Source organism: Bactrocera dorsalis, chromosome 2 (assembly GCF_023373825.1).
Source record: "Bactrocera dorsalis isolate Fly_Bdor chromosome 2, ASM2337382v1, whole genome shotgun sequence".
NCBI classification, from domain to species: Eukaryota; Metazoa; Arthropoda; class Insecta; order Diptera; family Tephritidae; genus Bactrocera; species Bactrocera dorsalis.
The window spans coordinates 33,719,993-33,738,224 of record NC_064304.1 but is presented as its reverse complement, the minus strand read 5'-3'; the positions used below and the strand labels follow the sequence as shown (position 1 = coordinate 33,738,224).

The following is an 18,232-nucleotide window of genomic DNA, read 5'->3' as shown; positions in this document are numbered from 1 at the left end:
AGTTATAAAGTAATAAGCCGTATTTATCTGCGGCCATGAAAGGCCGAACCAAAAGATTAGAATTCGCAGTAAACAGATTACGCATGCGACACACCAACAACGATTGGCAATTGACGTTAATGGAAACGTGTTTGACATACTAATGACTCCCATTAATTGAGGAAAAGGCAACAAAAAAATTAATAAAAATATTTATGAATGTAAATAGGTTTGTTAGTGTGTGTGTATAAAAAAAGAATACATACAATTTTGTAATAATTTAATTATTTGTTGAAAAATCGTCAATTAAGCCAGCGAAAGAAAATATTTATAAAAACATAAAAACGAACGAAATTACTGGAAACCAAAAATCCTTAGACACATATTATCTTATGGCAATCGGCATTCTATGAAAAGATGTGGCGCCGAAATGTAGGTTTCAAGACCGGAGAATACTCTTGTAGAACCCACAAAAGTGATGTAGTGGCTGAAGCCCTGAACATACTGAAATTATGGAAGGACTCATCTGCAGCCCGCTGAATGACAGTGAAAGCATAACACCTGGAGATGGAGAACTCGATTCCCCAATCGATGACAATGGAGCGGCAGGGTCTGATGGTTTGCCGAGCAAACTATTCGATTACGGCGGCGAAGAACTGATAAGGAGCTTTCATCAACTTCCTTGTAGAATATGGTCGGACGAAAGCATGTCAGACGACTGAAATTTAAGTGTGCTCTGCCCAATCTACAAATAGGAAAACCGTGCAATCTACGCTAACTACCTTGGAATAAGTACATCGCTAACTACCTCGACATCGCATATAAGGTTCTAACGAACGTACTGTGTGAAAGATTAAAGCCCACCGTCACACATCAGTATGTTCGACCTGGAAATTCAACAACTGACCGGATATTTACCATGCACCAAATCTTGAAAAAGACCCGTGAAAAGAGGATCGATATGCACCACCTCTTGCTGCTTTTGCCAGCACGAAAAGGGTCCGAGTTTTTACCGCGATGTCTGAATTTGGTGTCCCCGCAAAGCTAATACGGCTGTGTAAGCTGACATTGAGAAATACCAAAAAATGGATCAGGAAGGACCTCTCCGAGCCCTTTGATACCAAGCGAGATTTCAGAGAAGGAGATTCCCTTCATTCTGTTGGAGAAAATAATACGAGTTGCAGGGATAAATAGAGCAGCTACAATCTCCCATAAGAGTATAGAGCTGCTGGCGTACGCCAACGATATTGATATCATTGGCCTCAACAACCGCGCCGTTAGGTCTGCTTTCTCCAGACTGAAGAAGGAAGCGAAGCGTATGGGTCTGGTTCTGAACGAAGAAAAGATGAAATTATTCCTGTCATGAAACAAACAAATGTCAAATCATAACTTCGAAGTCGTAGATAATTTCGTTTATCTTGGAACCAGCATTAACCCCAACAACAACGTCAGACCCGAAATCCAACGCAGAATAACTCTTGCTAACAGGTACTACTACTTCGGGCTAAGGAGGCAATTGAGAAGTAAAGTCTTCTCTCGACGAACAAATACAAAATTTTTTGAAAATTAATTTCGCAAACTCACCAATAGCATTTTTCAATGATTTTAGGTTATCTAGGGTCAAGGGTTATCTACGAAGTATTTAAAATATGTGGTTTTCCATTTGTGGACTGAAGAATCCTTGTGCGAAAACTAACTTGAGGCGAAGATAACATTTCAACAATAAGCCTTCGAGATTGAATAAAATTGATTATTTAAAAAAATAATCCAACGCGCTTTTGGATCATACTAAATATATCACCAACTAAATCTAAAGGCATTACAGGTATTTTCTGCCTGAAGGTACACATAAGGCAACACATTCACATTGTTTTCGATTCCAACATTTTTTATATGGACACTGGCGAATATAATGCTTTAGAAGAAACCACAACTTACAGAAAGTCCTCAATGTCCACGCAGTTGATGAAGTGACAGGGTTCATAATTGTTCTGGACATCGCCGTAGCAATATGAATATGACCACGGAGCATTGCCGCGGCAAGGTGCATGCCCCAACTGGCGCTGCACATTCACACCGGGTGCACCGATCGGTGCCTGCTGACGGCAGCAAGCTCCAGAACGCTCCGGCATTGGCGTCGTATAACCGCCATTTCTGTAGTTTTGCATGGGATAGGCGGGCTGCTGCACCGGTGGCATTTGATTGGCGTAATTGACATGTGTGCTCGTATTTTGTTGTTGATAAAGCGGTTGTGGATATTGTTGGGGCTGATAGCCTACAGGCCTTTGCAATTGTTGACTGGGTTGATATGGAGTCTGTATGAACTGTGGCGGCCGCAGTTGTTGCTGTGGCAACGGGTATGGTTGTTGCTGGAATAGCGGCATGGTATGTTGTTGTTGTTGTTGCATTGGTAGCTCCTGTTGTTGCATTGGAAGTTGCTGTTGTTGCATTGGTAGCTGCTGTTGTTGCATTGGTGGTTGCTGTTGTTGCATTGTTAACTGTTGTTGTTGTTGCTGTTGAATATTGTTGTTGTATGCATTTGGAGGCATAGTTTGACTGATTGGATACGTTATGCCCGGTACTACCTCTAGTGCTGGATAATTACGTGGTGGATGTACAGTTACACCGTACGTTGGGTTCTCACGTTGGTAGCCATAACTGCGTGGCTGCGTTGTATGTTGCATCTGTGGCGGCATCGTAATATGCGCTGGCTGTTGTTGCTGAATGTTATGCTGCGTCATCGCTTGCGCTTGCTGCGGCTGATTTTGCTCTAGAGCGCAATCGCCTTTGTGGCACCCGCCACCGCTGCCGCCGTCAGTGCCATGGCAAGAGCTGCGAAATCCGTAATCAGCAAAAGTTACATTTTGCTCTTGTTGTTGTAGTTCCGACGGCACTCGTGCATAGTACTGATTAGGATCCATATTGGTATACAATGATTTATCATGTAATTGCGTCGAATTTTCAGCGGCGAATTCCAATTGTTGTTCATGTAAATTTGCTTGATTTGATGCTTGCGCATTGTTGTTGTTGTTGTTTCGATGTTCACACTCATACTCCAGACACTCGGTACATAGGTTATTCAACAGTTTATCCGAATTATCATCGAAGAGGGAGTACGCTTCTTCGACGAAGGCTAGCCACGAATTCTGATTAGGGTACATGTTGTTGTTGCAATGTTTTTGAAAAAAATTTCCAGACACTTTTGATTTAAATCACTAACTTGTTGTTATTATATTGCTTTTTTCACTTGTTTTGCTTTTTTTTTGTATTTTTTTTTTTGGTATTTGTTGTCTCTGTCAACACTAAAATCACCACACTTTAATCAGCCCAATAGGCCCCGTCTTTCACTACACCTTTCTAGCAGCGTTTTCTCTTATACGAATTTATTTTGAATTTCACAATTTATAGAATTGAATATTCGGGAAGCAAAAAAAAAAAGAACAAATTTCGAACAGGTCAATAGTTGAGCGAGCGTTGATAGCGCCAAACGACCGATCAGTACCCACGACAAAGACTATTCAAAATGAGCGAAAATCCTCGGGTATTTCAAAATTAATAACAGTCCAATAACGCTCAGTAGAGCAGCACAGCAAGCGGGAGAAATGTCTATGTGAATTTCATATCAATTTAAAAAAAATACTAAGTGTGTATGTATGCGTTTTGGCATTACTTCGCCCGCTCGGAACATTGTAAAAAATAAGTGATTTTGTACTTGTATTTAAACAAGAGCCATAGCGCTTAAGACACAAATGTATACACACATGCAATCTAATGAAAATAACAACTAAATAAATTCCCAGGCAAAAACGTTATCAGTCTGGAGCTTGGCACTGATAAGATATCACTCAATTAAGCCGTAAGAGCGCAAAAGAGAAGACATACTGCGCCGCCGTGGACGAGAGCGGCAGCGTTTTTTGGAAAATGTTCGAAAGAGAAAAACCTATTGTTGCAAACATAAGTATATTCTTAACGGTTCAATTCTTAGTTATTTTCGATGAAGGTCACTACTAAACTCTCTCTAAAATGAGACGTGAAGCTAACGTTAACGAAACGTTTGCAAAATTTCACATGCTAATCACTAATGGCTTTTAACAAACTGCTCACCTAAATGGCTTATCAGACTAATGATACTACTTTGCGCACTCCCACACAGGTAAAGAATTCAAAATTAAGAATTGATTACAAATTTTTCCGCACTTATGAGTGTGTCATAACAAATGGCAGTTATACGTAATACAAATCCACCGTAATTAGTTATTATCGCTACAAAAGCAAACAAAATAACGGGAAAATATTTTATCTGGATTATAGCAGCTGGCAACCCTGCAAAGTTAACATATTTGTTTGACATTTTTTTCCAAGTTAATAAACGTATATTTTTACTTCCACAAATTATATTAATAAGAAGTATTTCAAGTATTTTACATACAGGTGGGCTAAAAAGTTCGTAGGTGACAAATAGATGACACTATTGGCATTAGATAAGGTTAGGTTAGGTTAATTGCTGACTCCGTATACACTTAGATTGTTCATTGTACTGGCAAAAGCGGCAGATTCGAGGAGAAAGCGTTGAGATGTTCCTATCTTATCTTCTGCCAAACACCTGATGCAACTGGCTTCCGGTAAGATGTTCAATATTGCTACATGAATACCGATGGGACAGTATCCAGTTAAAAATTCTATAAGAATAGAAAGGTGAAACTTAGAAATAGCGACGACTTCTTTCGCTTTACCCTAAGCCAAAGGGACCTCATTTTACGTCGAGATTTTAAATTGAAAGCGGTCAAAATACCGCCAAATTTTGCTCAGCGATGAGGTCCATTACTAACTCAATGGGCATGTAAACAAGCAAAATTGCAGTATTTGGGACGAAGAGCAACCTAAAGAGATTAAAGAGCTACCATTTCATACGGTTTATTTTGGTTTTTGGGCCGGTGGAATCATCGATCCATACATACTTGTATATCTTTATATATATAAATCTTCTGACCGTGTGTTTGCATTTGAACTGCTCCTAAACGGATGGACCGATTTTGATGAAATTTTGTGTGTATGTTCAAGGAGATTCGAGAATGGTTTAGATTTACGATTTGGTCCACTGGAAAATGTTTTTTAAATTATTTTTTCATTTTTAATTAATTGTTAATTTTGGAATGTTTGACCGATAGATGGCGCTACCATCGCAGTATCCAATATTCAAACCTTAAATTGGCGTAAACGTGCAGTAAAGAAAACGATGCCAAAGTAAAAGGCGACATCTGTGGATCAAGTTTTTATATTGTGGACAGAGTTGTTCCTTCTTAAGTAATAAATTGGCGATTCATACATCTTATGGGTAGCTATATCATTTTTTTCATACCTGCTAACTATTGGAGGGGGTATCTTGACAGGCATTTAAAATTGCATCGGTCGGCCATAAAAAAATAGCTGGCAGTCAGTGTTGATAAAAAAATTCGAGATATACAGAAATCTTTTCGAAGCATTGCGCAGAGCAATGCAATATTTAAACGGGAACGATGAATACATATGTATATGCGTACAATTTCAAACTGATCCTTCCTGAAAAAGAATAAAATTGCTCAATATTGGGAATGGTAGAATAGAACTGCAATCAAATACACAATGCAATGAATTAAAACTGGCTCATTTATCATTCGATGAATAATATACTGCGGGCATCCCAAAAGACTGATGCCATAACCTTGCCAGCCGATTTTTTTGTCTTTCCACGCTTGAGAACCGTTTCTTAATATGCAGTCAACCAGGCTGACAATCGATTGGACTCGATTTATTTCACTGATGCACAGCCCAAATTTAATAGTATTTTTACCCCAAAAACCAATTCCTTCTTAACGCACGAAATGCTTTTTGATTCATTTTTGTTGCTTCAACAAAAATGCGATTATTCCTTAACTCATACTTATAATCTAACTAATAGAAATCATATAGATGATATTAGTAGTACTATCTATGTATGAGCCACAGTAAAACGTAAGTGGGTCCTCTTGTACTTGTATATATAAATATATAATTCGACCCTAGAGACATCTATTGGAAGCAAAGTTGTAGACCTAATATACTTGTACATTTGATTTAACAAGACTCCGGTGAGAAAATAATTTGACGTTTTGGGCCCGTCGATTTGCCAACAGGATCAGGACAGGAGTATATGTTTGTGCTTTTGCCGCGAAGTTTGTAACATTCAGAAGGAAATGTCGGATACCCAAGGAACATCGATCTGAACCGCAGATAAAGCTGTCATTCAAAACGACCGATCGAAATCAAGATAAAGACCTTTGTAGACGCTTTTATGTTATAAAAAACTCACACCTGAAGTTTAATATAGCATCAATGCAGCCATTGTAATTTAGCGAATTTAACGCATTTTCCTGCTTCTCTAAAATTCATTATACATATGTATGTATAACACTAATAAAATTTTCAAAAAAAAATACAAATTTACTATCTCTTCAAGCACGCTTGTAATAATACATATGTCTAACACTGTTGATATATTATTATATGTTTTTAATTTTAACTTTTCATCTTGTAATCGGACGCGAAGCACTTTGGTAGGGCAATGATCACGTTTTTTATTTACTCAAGTGAAGGTGAAACGGAACTGTGGTGGCGGGTGTAATATGTGGAGCCGAAAATTGCAGCTATTATAAATTCAACATGACAAATATATGTTCTTGTGGTTTAACTGTTTAACATTTGCTCTCAGCCAAGATATGCCTTAGCGTGTTGAGCAGTAAACAGAGGAAACAAAATAAGCTAAAAGAAAACATAATAAGGGATCAAAATATTACTTATCCGAATCTGCTTCTAAATATGACATCACATGGATAGCATAAAAGGTTGTGTATTTGATCCAGAGCTTGCTGGCTTTTCTGATTATTTCTGTATAAACAACAGTTTGCGATTTATTATGCTTTTTAATGCGAAGCATGTGTACGCTCGCTTATTCATACTTTCCAAAAAGATATGGTGTTTCCCTATGGTAAAAGTGATACGCTCCTTATGAGGAATAAGTTTTCCGGCATCGACACAGCATCGCACTTATTTTCTCATTATTAATTGTGGTTACAGAATTCGATTTATTCGTTGTCCTCAATGCTTATATGGTACAACTGGTAAAACCTGCTAAAATAACCATAGAAGACGCAGAATAAAATTAAATTTTACTCCTTCTTAAAATCCAAATCCTAATTTATTAATTACTCACTAGAACATTCAGGATTACGTAGCCGTAATGAAACCCGATTTTTATCCAGCCAATAACCGTCAACCACTTGCATATTACCTCGACATAGGGCTCTGACGTGGCGGATACGTTATTACGTTTCCCTTCCTAAACGTTTACCCGTCAGCTCACCTTGATGAGCCGAGGCTCGTAAGCAAAAGATGGAGTAAAATTTAAAAACAAAGATACGTTATTTCTGGTTTCTGAACGTCCCATCACCATAGGACCATGCATTGCTTTAGGATCATACCAGAGATGCTGACGAGACGATATGATCTCATGCAGCGGTGCTCAGCAGATGGCATCTGCGGCCGTTACTAATGGAGCGAACACTATCAAAACTTTCCTCAGCAGTCTCAGTAAGATACTGATAGAAGGAAGAGGGAGAGGGTAGGTGAATTAGAGTAGCTGACAATCCCTGAGGACAAGATGACCCACGCAGGAGGGGTATGAGCGGTGCCAGTCTGAAGTGGAATTCAAGGCAGCACGAAGCGGAAAGAAATCACCAGAAAGCTAAAAAAAACTCGCTCGTAACAAGGTTAGGGGCAGCAGTGCTTCCACTGACTCTGAGAGGCAAAAAGGTTATAACACTACGTACGTCATCAAACGAAGTAGCGGGACTAGGAATCGCCGTCCGCTTAACGCAGCCACGACTGAAAGGCGAAATAGTGAAAAGGCAGCGCCTCCGATCACTCACACCTTGAAGCGCAAGGTCGGGCAGATAACGCTTCAGCAGACACCAAACGGCAGAAAAGTAATTACACACATGCGACCGGAGGCCAACATATCCGCCTCAAATCCAAGGTAGAGGTACTGGGCAAATGTGCGGATCTTATTTTGAAAGCTTTTAACTTCCAGTGGATCAACTTAACTTAGTTTTCACACCAATACCTGAGCTCGGTCTAGTACAAACCAAATCCATCAATTATCACGCTTTGTCTTTAGCACTTTAGAATAAAAAAATGTTTGGTGAATTTCATCGAAATTTATACATACATTAAAAAGGCGTCATAAACCATGTTAGGTAGGGTAATCCAAAAACACTGATGAAATCAGAATGACTTGCAATTCTTTTAACAAATACCATATCGTTGTATTGTACCAGCGAATCTGGAAAAAAGTTTGCTAAAACTGACGCAATTGACATAAAATACCAGTGACATTTTTGTAAAGGATAAAGTCTATAGAGATTAAACAACTTTGCGATAAAGAAATTACTTGGATACTGGCGAAAACCTCAACTACCAACCACGTCATTTTATATAAAACCCCTTAAAACCCTAAACAATAAAAATAAACATTGTTGTGCATTTGTTGTATTTACGGCTTGCTAACAAGAGTATGCACTCAAATAAAATATCTGCGATGACATGGCACTTTTTGAGAACGGCAGAGAAAACGATTTCTGCATTTTCTCTACGTCCGCGTTCTTCTTTAAAATCTCTTTCCGATTTTGTCTCTTAAAAACACGTAATAAATAATATTAAAATACATTATCATCAAGCGATTCCGAAGAAGTGTTCGCACGACAGACGGGTCTAAGTAACCAGAACTGAGCCGGATTTTATCCCAGCTAAGGTCTCCAACTAGGCACCATTTTAAGAAACTACTTCATGTTTTCTGCCACTAAAAAAAACAACAAGCAAAAAAAGTAGCATCGACACATTGTACACCCTTGAAAAGTTCCGGGGTCAGCTATAAAGTCACTTAAACTTTATGGCGTTTTTCTTAAAACTGTGTTTTCAAAGTCGATTGCCGAGATTTATCGCTAACTACTCAACCGATCTTAATGACACAAGCAGGTCTTCTAGATATATTCGTTCATCACCTGGTCCATGATCTTAATTAAAAAACATATTTTTATAAAATATTTAATTTTTTAATAAAAAAAATATTGAAAAGGCGCCTTTTCCTTCAAGGAAAACCATGTAACCGCATACATAATATCTATAAGAGAAGGTCCATAAGTCCAATAAGAATTCTAGAAATACTTGTTTTGCTCAAACGTGTTCTTTGTTTAATTCTCCTCTTAAAAACACCATAGCAACTAGCGAGAAGTATCTACAATAACCGTTCTCGTTCCCACGACAGTCGGATCTACATATGTACATATGCAGAAAGGGCCAGGATTTTTTGTCCGGCCAAAAGTACTGTCAAATCGGCTACAAAACAAAAACAGAGGGCTGGTGAATATCACTTCATCGATTTCTCGCATTGAACGTCGTGTTCGAATTTAAACCATCACCATTTGTAGATTTAGAAGTTTTAAAAATTTTTAAATGAAATGAAGATTAACTTTTAATAAGTCAAACGAGGGAAATGGCTATTTACTAAGCTCAAAATTCGCTTATTCTTCATCAATGAGCTTAATAATAAGATCCAGTTTGTTACTCTAGAAAATGAAATCCCTACATGCCAATAGGAAAACTGATAGGCAGTGACATTGCACAAACATTCCGATCAACATTGTGTATACCTCTAATATCCGCTCATACATACATATGTATGTATGTATGTACAAATATTCTAAATAGAAATTTTTTCCAATTTCAAACAATTCGGTATTAAAACTCATAACCCTAACAGTTTGTGATGCGTTAATGCTTTACGTCACACAACAGGTAGCAACCAGGGCGTTAAGCTGGTATAGATGCAATTGCACGCCACAACAACTTTTATGAAAACAATAACATTTAATGCAACCAACATATATGTATGCATGTATATGACATGCTATCCCCATGCACACGCGCATACATATGTATGTAAGTATGCACAAGCGCAGCGAGAATGTGTAGTGCAAAGTGTGTTTGTATGGAGCCCCAAACAAAACGGATGCATGTCCCGCGTTCGGTTGTCGCTGGGTGCACAATTGGCCGCAAGCGCTTGTGTGGTTGTGTCAGTGTTTTGCATTTTTAAACGTTTAATTTTTCCAATCAAAAGCCGGTTGTTTTTCTACAATATATATAAATTTTCATGCAAGCTTCGTCGGTTGTTCCAGTGGAAAGTCACGTAGGCCTGCACTGAAATCGGCTTGGCTGCAATGGGCAGCTTCTGAAATTGGAGCGCGGCACAGCAAGAAAAAACAAAATATCCACATTTTAAATGCATGCGAACGCTTCATGAATACCACAAAGGCGTGGAGGAGCACAAAAATCTTATAAACTTTTAAAACCCCAAAAGTTGTGAGATAAGAAAACGGGCGAATTGATAAAGCCATAACTCACAAGCACACACATACGCACATATGTAAACACAATACATATATGTCTACTACATATTTACAAACAAGCATGCGAATGAAGTCAAAACAAATGAGAACAAACTTGTTGTTGTAGCTACAAAAATGCGTAAAATTACGAGATTTCAGCTAAAAATAAAACCAGAAAATTATTCAAATTGGTTTTCGTTCAATTTTGAGACATTTAATTTGAATGTGATTTTATAAATTTGTACATACATACATATGTACATCTCATTTTTAAAAAAGTGAAATTGTCAGTTTTAGTAGAAATGAAAAAAATTAATTAAATATGCTAAGATTCACCAAATTAAATTAGTACATAAATATTTTTCTCATATTAATATATGCTTAAGAGGCTTATATTGATTATAATTGTAAAAATTGAAAAAGTTGGTATTGTGACAAGTAAAGAATCAGCTGACTATGACAATTAGAGTGAGTATGCACTTTAAAGCAAACGGTTATGCAAGGTGAAAAGCAATTGAACTCGTGAACTCAAGGTCGTTGTCAAAACAAAAATTTATGTGTTGCAGTATAATATATACAAATATGTACATACATATGTATGTAAGTATATGGGACACGTAAAAAATATTTATATTATATTATTTCGATAATTTTGTTGATGGCGCTTCGTTCTCACAGCGGAACTTTAAAACTGGAAATTACACGGATTTGCGTTCTATCCCCTAGGTAGAATTCCCCAAAACTTTTGACTGCAACCAAATTTCTAAGCAATGCTGCTGCAAAAACAACAATTACTAATTTTAAGTAATCGAAAAAGCACCAAATCTATAGCCATCACAATTGCAAAAACAACCTGTAAGATATTGGAATATTTGACGACATTTGTTATCATTTTTATACCGCGCGTAAAAAACACAGCAAAATATTGCTCACACTTTAACATTCACTTCTTGACTTTGATATCCATCGTTCGTTTATAACACGTGAGTAATACTATACAATATACCAACATATTTGTTTACACGATTTCCATTAAATAGGAACAGAATAATATTATATACATATGTGCTTATGTTATATGCAGAGCTTCGTCTGCATTTAAACTTATAAAACTGAAAACAAAAAAGTTTAGTCAAAATTAAAAATAAAACTAATTTGACCAAACATAATTTTATGGCTGTCGATATATTTATTTTTATTTCTAAATAGTTTAAAATTCTTAGTAACTATTTACTTTTATTTTTATTTGCTGCAAACAATTTTAAATTTCAATTTACATTTAACCGACCTCGTGGAGTTAACATTCAACTTGATGAATTCAAGGTTGGCTTACCGAAAGGTACAAAAGACAAAATTAAAGTTTGCAATTATAAATCCATACATATGTATGTATGGATGTATGTATGTACATACATAAATTATGTTGATTGCATGCACAAATTTGCGTTTTCTGGTTATTTGCTAGTTCTTGCAACTTGTACGTTCTATTATTGGTTCATTGAGGAATTGTTTTAATGCCAAACTAATAAAAAAAAAATAACAATGCCTTCCTGCAATAGTTTACTATTTTGCAGAGCTGTGTACTTTCAATTTTTAGAGTGCAAAATACGAGTGTTTTTCGATTCTTTAAATAATATAATATAGAAACAAACTTCTTGATAGCATCTCGAATTTTTATCATATTCTAATCTGCTATTATTGCTTCGCTTTTAATCATTATAACTTTGAATATGCGAGTCAAAACTATTTTAAAAAGTATCCATTATGGAAAAAATAAATACGTAGTAAGTACAGTTTGTCTCAGGTCAAGGTGATTGAAGAAATTGCGTAATCAAGCAATTGAACAAAAGTGAAATATAATCGTAAGCAAAGAGAGAAAATCAGTTCTATCAATGAACAAATGCAAAATATTTAAATTATAAATTTATATATAAAATATAAATATTACGTTGTTGTAGAACAGTAGTCAGTCTAATTGTAATGGTGTAAGTAGGTCATATTATCAATTTTGTTTTAATATTAAAAATTACACATCAACTAAAATTAATGAAAAAAATCAGAAACTTGATACGCCTGCATTTATCAGCCATTAAAACTTACAAACCAAAATTACTAGCTATTGGCGAAATGTTTACCCCTAAGTTATCGAGAAAGCAAAAGGAACTTGAGAAATATTTTTACAATAGTAATTGTTAAAATATTTTTTTGTTTTAATTTATTAATATTTTCAACAACTCCAACAAAACTTAGTGTCACATTATGGAGACATCAAGTGAGCAGATCCGTCAAGTAAAGCCAATATTTTAATCTATTTCGAAATACAAATATTGATAATCCTCTCGTTGTTTTGACAATAGAACTGAAAACATATAAGTATACATAAACAAAACATAAGCATTCGTCGCATAGGATTAAGGTTGGACCAAAAACCAAGATTAGTTCTTTAAATATCAGTTAATTAGCATAAATCTATGTACATAAAAGATATTATTAATTTACTAATATGTTGACTTACGGAATCGTAAACTGTATATATGTACGTACCTCCTTTTTTCTTTTGGTTTACCACTGGCGGTTAGCATCACTGTGGAGGCTGTGGACTCGGCAGCAGATGTTTTCTTTATATTTGACGCATTGACGCCAGAACTGATTGCAACCATTTTGTTGTCTTTTTTATTAAATTATACCTTTCTTTATTTCACTTCGACTTTTTGATTCCTTTTTTGTGTTGAACTATATCTTATCTGTATTTATTCGATAGTAATGACGGTGGCTGAATTTAATTGTTTGCTGCCCGCCAATTATCTCAATGTATCACTTAAACTTGCTTGTATCCTTAGATATTATGACACACTTATTTTTGAAAACAAATAAAAATGTGGTGGTATTTGCTTTGGCACTGAAATATTATCAAACAGGATTAACTTTCTGTAACAATTTGCTATTAGCTCAAACACAATTATACTTTTAACTATTCTTCCTTTACTTCAAGCTCACTCTGGACAATTACCCAATCGATTTGTTGATCGTTTGGTTTTAATGGCCACCGACATTGGAGCAAAATAGGACAGATAGAGGAAAGTAATTCCACACTCACGACACTGGTGGCTGTTGGCAATTAAACTTTCTATTTACTTCTTTCGCCTTTTTTTCCTTCGCACTATGAATCTAGACTTAATTGCCGCGCACTCCACAATGCCAAGAGGACGGAAAGATTGTGGAATTTTGACAAGGGTGCTTAAGGGCACGGAGAATATTCTCGTATATAAAACACGCCAAGTTTTTATGAGTTACTGCAGAGTTTCAAATGTGAAATTTTCCACACTTGTTTTGTGTTTTACTCAGTCTATCGCAAAATTGCACTTTACACTTTTGAACCCAAAACAATTTGAGATAATATCTTCTTTTTGCAGATTACACAATCTATTGTCTTCAGGCATTTTTCTACCCATTAACATTAACACAATTAATTTTCATCTCACTATTTTAGATTTATTTCATTTACACAATGGTGAACTTAATATCAAAAAGGAATAAAAACTTGACGAAATAAGTAACTGAACGAACGTGCACGACGACGACGTAATTGACAGAGACGAATCAAAGATTAAAAAATAAATAAACTGAAAAAATCAGGGTTGAATCAATTAAATTTTAATATTTTTATACTCTCGCTTCTTAAAAATTAAACATTTTCCATCGTATTTCAACTGTATCCTATGATATGCGTTAATTAAATGTATACATAAAATATATTTTTGTAAAATTTTCCATCCCTTTGTTTTGACGAGATAAGCACATATTTATATTAAAACAACTTTTTAGTAATAAAGGAAGTTTGATTACATTTTAAAGTTCTTTACCTGGCAACACTGATAGAATGTAAGGAAATGAAAGAAAAAAATTGAGGTCAAAATAGAAAAGTAAAGAAATATTTATATTCAAAGCAACCCTGTACTCAAGGCCAGTGCTGTATTATCAAAATATTTTCGTGCTATCTCTTTTTAATTTAATAAGTCGAGTGAATAAGAAAATGAAATTATTATAAGATGTTTGAACACAGCGCGCTGTAGGAAAGAAATTAATAGAGTACTATAAAAAAAATATATTTTTTATATTCCTAAAATGAATACTCTTTTTTTTTATTTTTACCCAAGTTCTTAAAATTATTTTAAGCTTTAACACTTTTGCTTTTTTTAATAAAACTTTACTAAGCTTACTTGATTTGATTTATAATCTTACATTCCTTCACTCCAATTTTGAAAAAAAGAAAAAAATAATAATTTTTTTTAGAAATAAAATATATATTTAAATGTTTGGAATAATATACATTTCTATATTTCAGATTTTTATTTATATTGAGAACTATTACTAAAAAACTATTTCAAGGTAACCGTGAACATTTAAAAATTGTATGTGAAAATGCAATTATAACAAAATTATATTAATTCATATTTGTCTGGCGAATTTCATAGTTGATTGAAGAAAAATTTCCTCGACTTTAAACGTACACTTTTGTCCCCCATCCACACATATTTTAATTTTCTTTCTTGTTAAGTACGGTCGTGCCCTCCGCACTAGGAACCTCGGTAGATGTCTCTTTTTCAGCTTCTTCCAAATTTAACATGTTTAATCCACCCTCCTCTTCATCTTCATCGTTACCAGAAGACTTATTGTATACTGTGGGATATTGTACAAAGCAATCTTGCATTGCTCTAAAAGCTTCGAAACAATCGGAGCCCTTGGGGTCTGCCTTGCTATAATGGAAGCAAGAAAATGCATCACGAAATTCAACACCACATGGACCGGTAGCCATGCCTCCTAGACATGGGCAACTCCAATTAATTTCTCCATCACTGGTTATAAGACCTTGTGGTGGCTCTGGTGGTGGCAACTCAACAGTACTAGGTGTTGCATGATCTTCTTTGGTAACAAACATAACTTCATCTTTGCCAAAAACCTTGCAATACGACATTTTATATTACTTATAAACGTGAATTAGAAAATTTTAAAAGTCTAGCTGCTCCTTAGATGTATTTCTTATTATGAAGTGGCAAGGAATGTCTTGAAAATGTCCAATTAGTGTAATAGCTGAACGCGTCCGTGTCACAAATTCTTCGTGAACTCTCAGAATTGCACGTTTTTGGTTCTTATCAAATTTTATTAGTTGTAAGTCGGTCTGTCCTCCAATTTCACCAAAAAAACTTTGCAATGATTCCTCTATGCTCCCAAGAAAGTAAGCAGGAGTAACAACAGCTTTGTCTTCGTCCCGTAGCTTCCTATTATACGTTGCATATAATTATGAATGATTATTTGCTTTAGTAGCAATAGTACTCACAATTCCACATCCAAGTGAAAATAGTTTGTCATACTATGACTATGAATTTTCTATTTATCAACAGATTTGTTATCTTTTTCAAGATTTAAGAGTATTGTTGCAACAGAAAATATTAGAACATGTCGGCTTTTTATTTTTATGTAATTTTATAGGTTATCCATATGTCAACTTCGGTGTGTTCAGTGTATCCAAAGTGTGTCTCCATTTTGAATTACATTGCACAAATTGTCCTAAGCAATATGAAAATATATATTCATATATTTAAATATATATATGTTTATTATATATAATTTAGTGTGTATTATGAACATTTGAATATTTTTTAAACAGAAAAATGTAATTCCTTAATATTCTCATATTACTTTTAAAAATTTTTAAAATTATAAAATGAGATTGGCAACACTGAAAAGTGCGAGCGCAATTTTCAATTTGTTTATTATCACCACGGGGTGTAAATGTATGAAATTGTAAATAAATGTAAAAATATAAGTGCTAAACGCTCAAAATATATATAGAAAATATGTCGTATATGGAAGAACAGGAAACCGTGGGCACAACCGCCCTAGCCAACTGTTCTGTGGAGTTAGAGGAGGAGTTTGGCCCTGTCTCAATTACCAAGTTGGAAGTTTGTAGAAAAACAAAATGTTTTAAATAGTTTAAATGTTTTATTTTATACAATGTATTAATTTAAAGGTTAATGGAATAACAAGCAATGACATCAAACGACTACAAGAGGCGGGATTTCATACAGTGGAATCAATAGCTTTTTCACCTAAAAAACTTTTGCTACAAATTCGCGGATTCTCCGAAACAAAGGCTGATAAGATCCTTACAGAGGCAGTTAAGCTTGTACCGATGGGTTTCACCACTGCTACATCTATTTATCAAAAACGTTCCGAAATTGTTATGCTCACCACCGGTTCGAAGGAGCTCGATAAATTGCTTGGAGGAGGCATTGAAACAGGGTCCATAACAGAAATGTTTGGAGAATTCCGTTGTGGCAAGACGCAATTATGCCATACATTGGCTGTAACGTGCCAGTTACCAATAAGTCGGAGTGGTGGTGAAGGCAAATGCCTGTATATCGATACAGAGGGTACATTTCGACCGGAACGTTTAGCAGCCATAGCAGAACGATTCAATCTTGTTAAGGAAGAGGTAAATCGAAATACTAGTTAGTAACTAAAACGCTAAAACACAAGTTATATATGTTCAAGGTTCTTGATAACGTTGCCTGTGCTCGAGCCTACAACACAGATCACCAAACACAATTGCTTACACAAGCTGCAGCAATGATGGTGGAATCAAGGTGATTTAAAGCATAACCACCATTTAAACCATATATATATTTAATAAAAATGTTTATTGAATTATCCTATTATTAGATATGCACTGCTGGTCGTTGATAGCGCAACTGCATTGTACCGTACTGATTACACTGGACGAGGTGAATTATCAGCGCGTCAAATGCATCTGGCACGTTTTTTACGCCTATTGCTGCGTTTAGCTGATGAGGTAGTTATCTTCAACATATTTTTTTTTTTCATTGAGATCAACCATTTTAGTTTTTAGTTTGGTGTAGCTGTAATTATAACCAATCAAGTGGTAGCTCAAGTCGATACCGGACCAGCAATGTATGCTGCGGACACTAAAAAACCTATTGGTGGAAATATTATCGCCCATGCATCGACCACTAGGTTATATCTGCGTAAAGGCAGAGGTGAAACCCGTATTTGCAAAATATACGACTCGCCGTGCTTACCCGAAAGTGAAGCGACATTTGCTATTTTGCCCGACGGAATCGGAGATGCAAAAGAGTAACTTATATGCTTTTATTTATCTATATTTTTTAATCAAATAAGCTTAAGTTTCAACATTTACACAATTACTTGTTTATATTTAAAAAAAAATAATACTTACTTTTAAATTTGTGTTGTGTAATTGGAGGCAATTACATAATAAAAGGAGATTTAAGAAAATGTTTTATGGATATTAATAGCTTTATTATGTGTATGCGTTGCTTGTATATCTTTATATAGAAAATCTCTAATTACTATTTCATATTTATCGAATTTATGTGATGTTCTTCAGTTCATTATCTATAAACTCGCTTCATTTAAATCAAATAACGGAAACTTTGACATAAGAAATGTAAATACAAATGCTTCATACGATTTGGCAACTTATTGATGTACACATTATAAAACGATTAGGTGATATGAAAGATGTGTTTGAAGCATACTGAAACCAATCCCGCTGGTTCCATTAGTAGGATGGTTGACATATTTTGTTAATGTAAGATGTGTGTTTCAAACAACAATATACTTTTATAAGCCAATGTTATATATCAGTAGATTTATTGTTTTCGATACATTATTCGATTCGGAATTAAAAAAAAAAATAAAAAACAAAGTAAATATACTACAGAATGTTTTTTCTCACATACATTTAAAAGTAG

General features: G+C 35.1%; 4 protein-coding genes across 6 annotated transcripts in view; 1 reads left to right on the top strand and 3 right to left on the bottom strand.

The window, feature by feature from the left end:
• LOC105231797 (protein similar) overlaps positions 1–13,135 on the bottom strand; it is a 167,510-nt gene extending 154,375 nt beyond the window's left edge. The window contains exon 1 of one of the 3 annotated variants that reach the window (XR_007422018.1): positions 1,918–3,565. Coding sequence is in view for 2 of the 3 variants with exons in the window: in XM_049450418.1 (XP_049306375.1) it covers positions 1,918–3,140 (1,223 nt within the window). In the remaining variant the exon portion in view is untranslated. Of the gene's footprint in view, positions 1–1,917; positions 3,569–12,980 lie in introns of those variants that run through there. The other 2 variants (XM_049450419.1, XM_049450418.1) reach the window with 2 other exon arrangements.
• On the bottom strand, positions 13,129–15,411 carry LOC105231799 (mitochondrial intermembrane space import and assembly protein 40-B). Its single transcript, XM_049450442.1, has one exon. It carries the CDS (start codon positions 15,409–15,411, stop codon positions 14,974–14,976), a length of 438 nt encoding a protein of 145 aa, XP_049306399.1. The 3' UTR covers positions 13,129–14,973.
• A 33-nt stretch (positions 15,412–15,444) lies between these two features.
• LOC105231798 (uncharacterized) lies at positions 15,445–15,915 on the bottom strand. Its single transcript, XM_011213258.3, has 2 exons — positions 15,775–15,915; positions 15,445–15,715 (listed from the first exon to the last, which is right to left on the bottom strand). Exons 1-2 carry the CDS (start codon positions 15,804–15,806, stop codon positions 15,445–15,447), a joined length of 303 nt encoding a protein of 100 aa, XP_011211560.1. The 5' UTR covers positions 15,807–15,915.
• Positions 15,916–16,187: 272 nt separating this feature from the next.
• On the top strand, positions 16,188–18,195 carry LOC105231800 (DNA repair protein RAD51 homolog 1). Its single transcript, XM_011213260.4, has 5 exons — positions 16,188–16,399; positions 16,468–16,932; positions 16,992–17,083; positions 17,160–17,289; positions 17,347–18,195. The coding sequence occupies exons 1-5, from the start codon at positions 16,295–16,297 to the stop codon at positions 17,593–17,595; spliced, it is 1,041 nt and encodes a 346-aa protein (XP_011211562.1). The 5' UTR covers positions 16,188–16,294; the 3' UTR covers positions 17,596–18,195.
• The last annotated feature ends 37 nt before the right edge of the window (positions 18,196–18,232 follow it).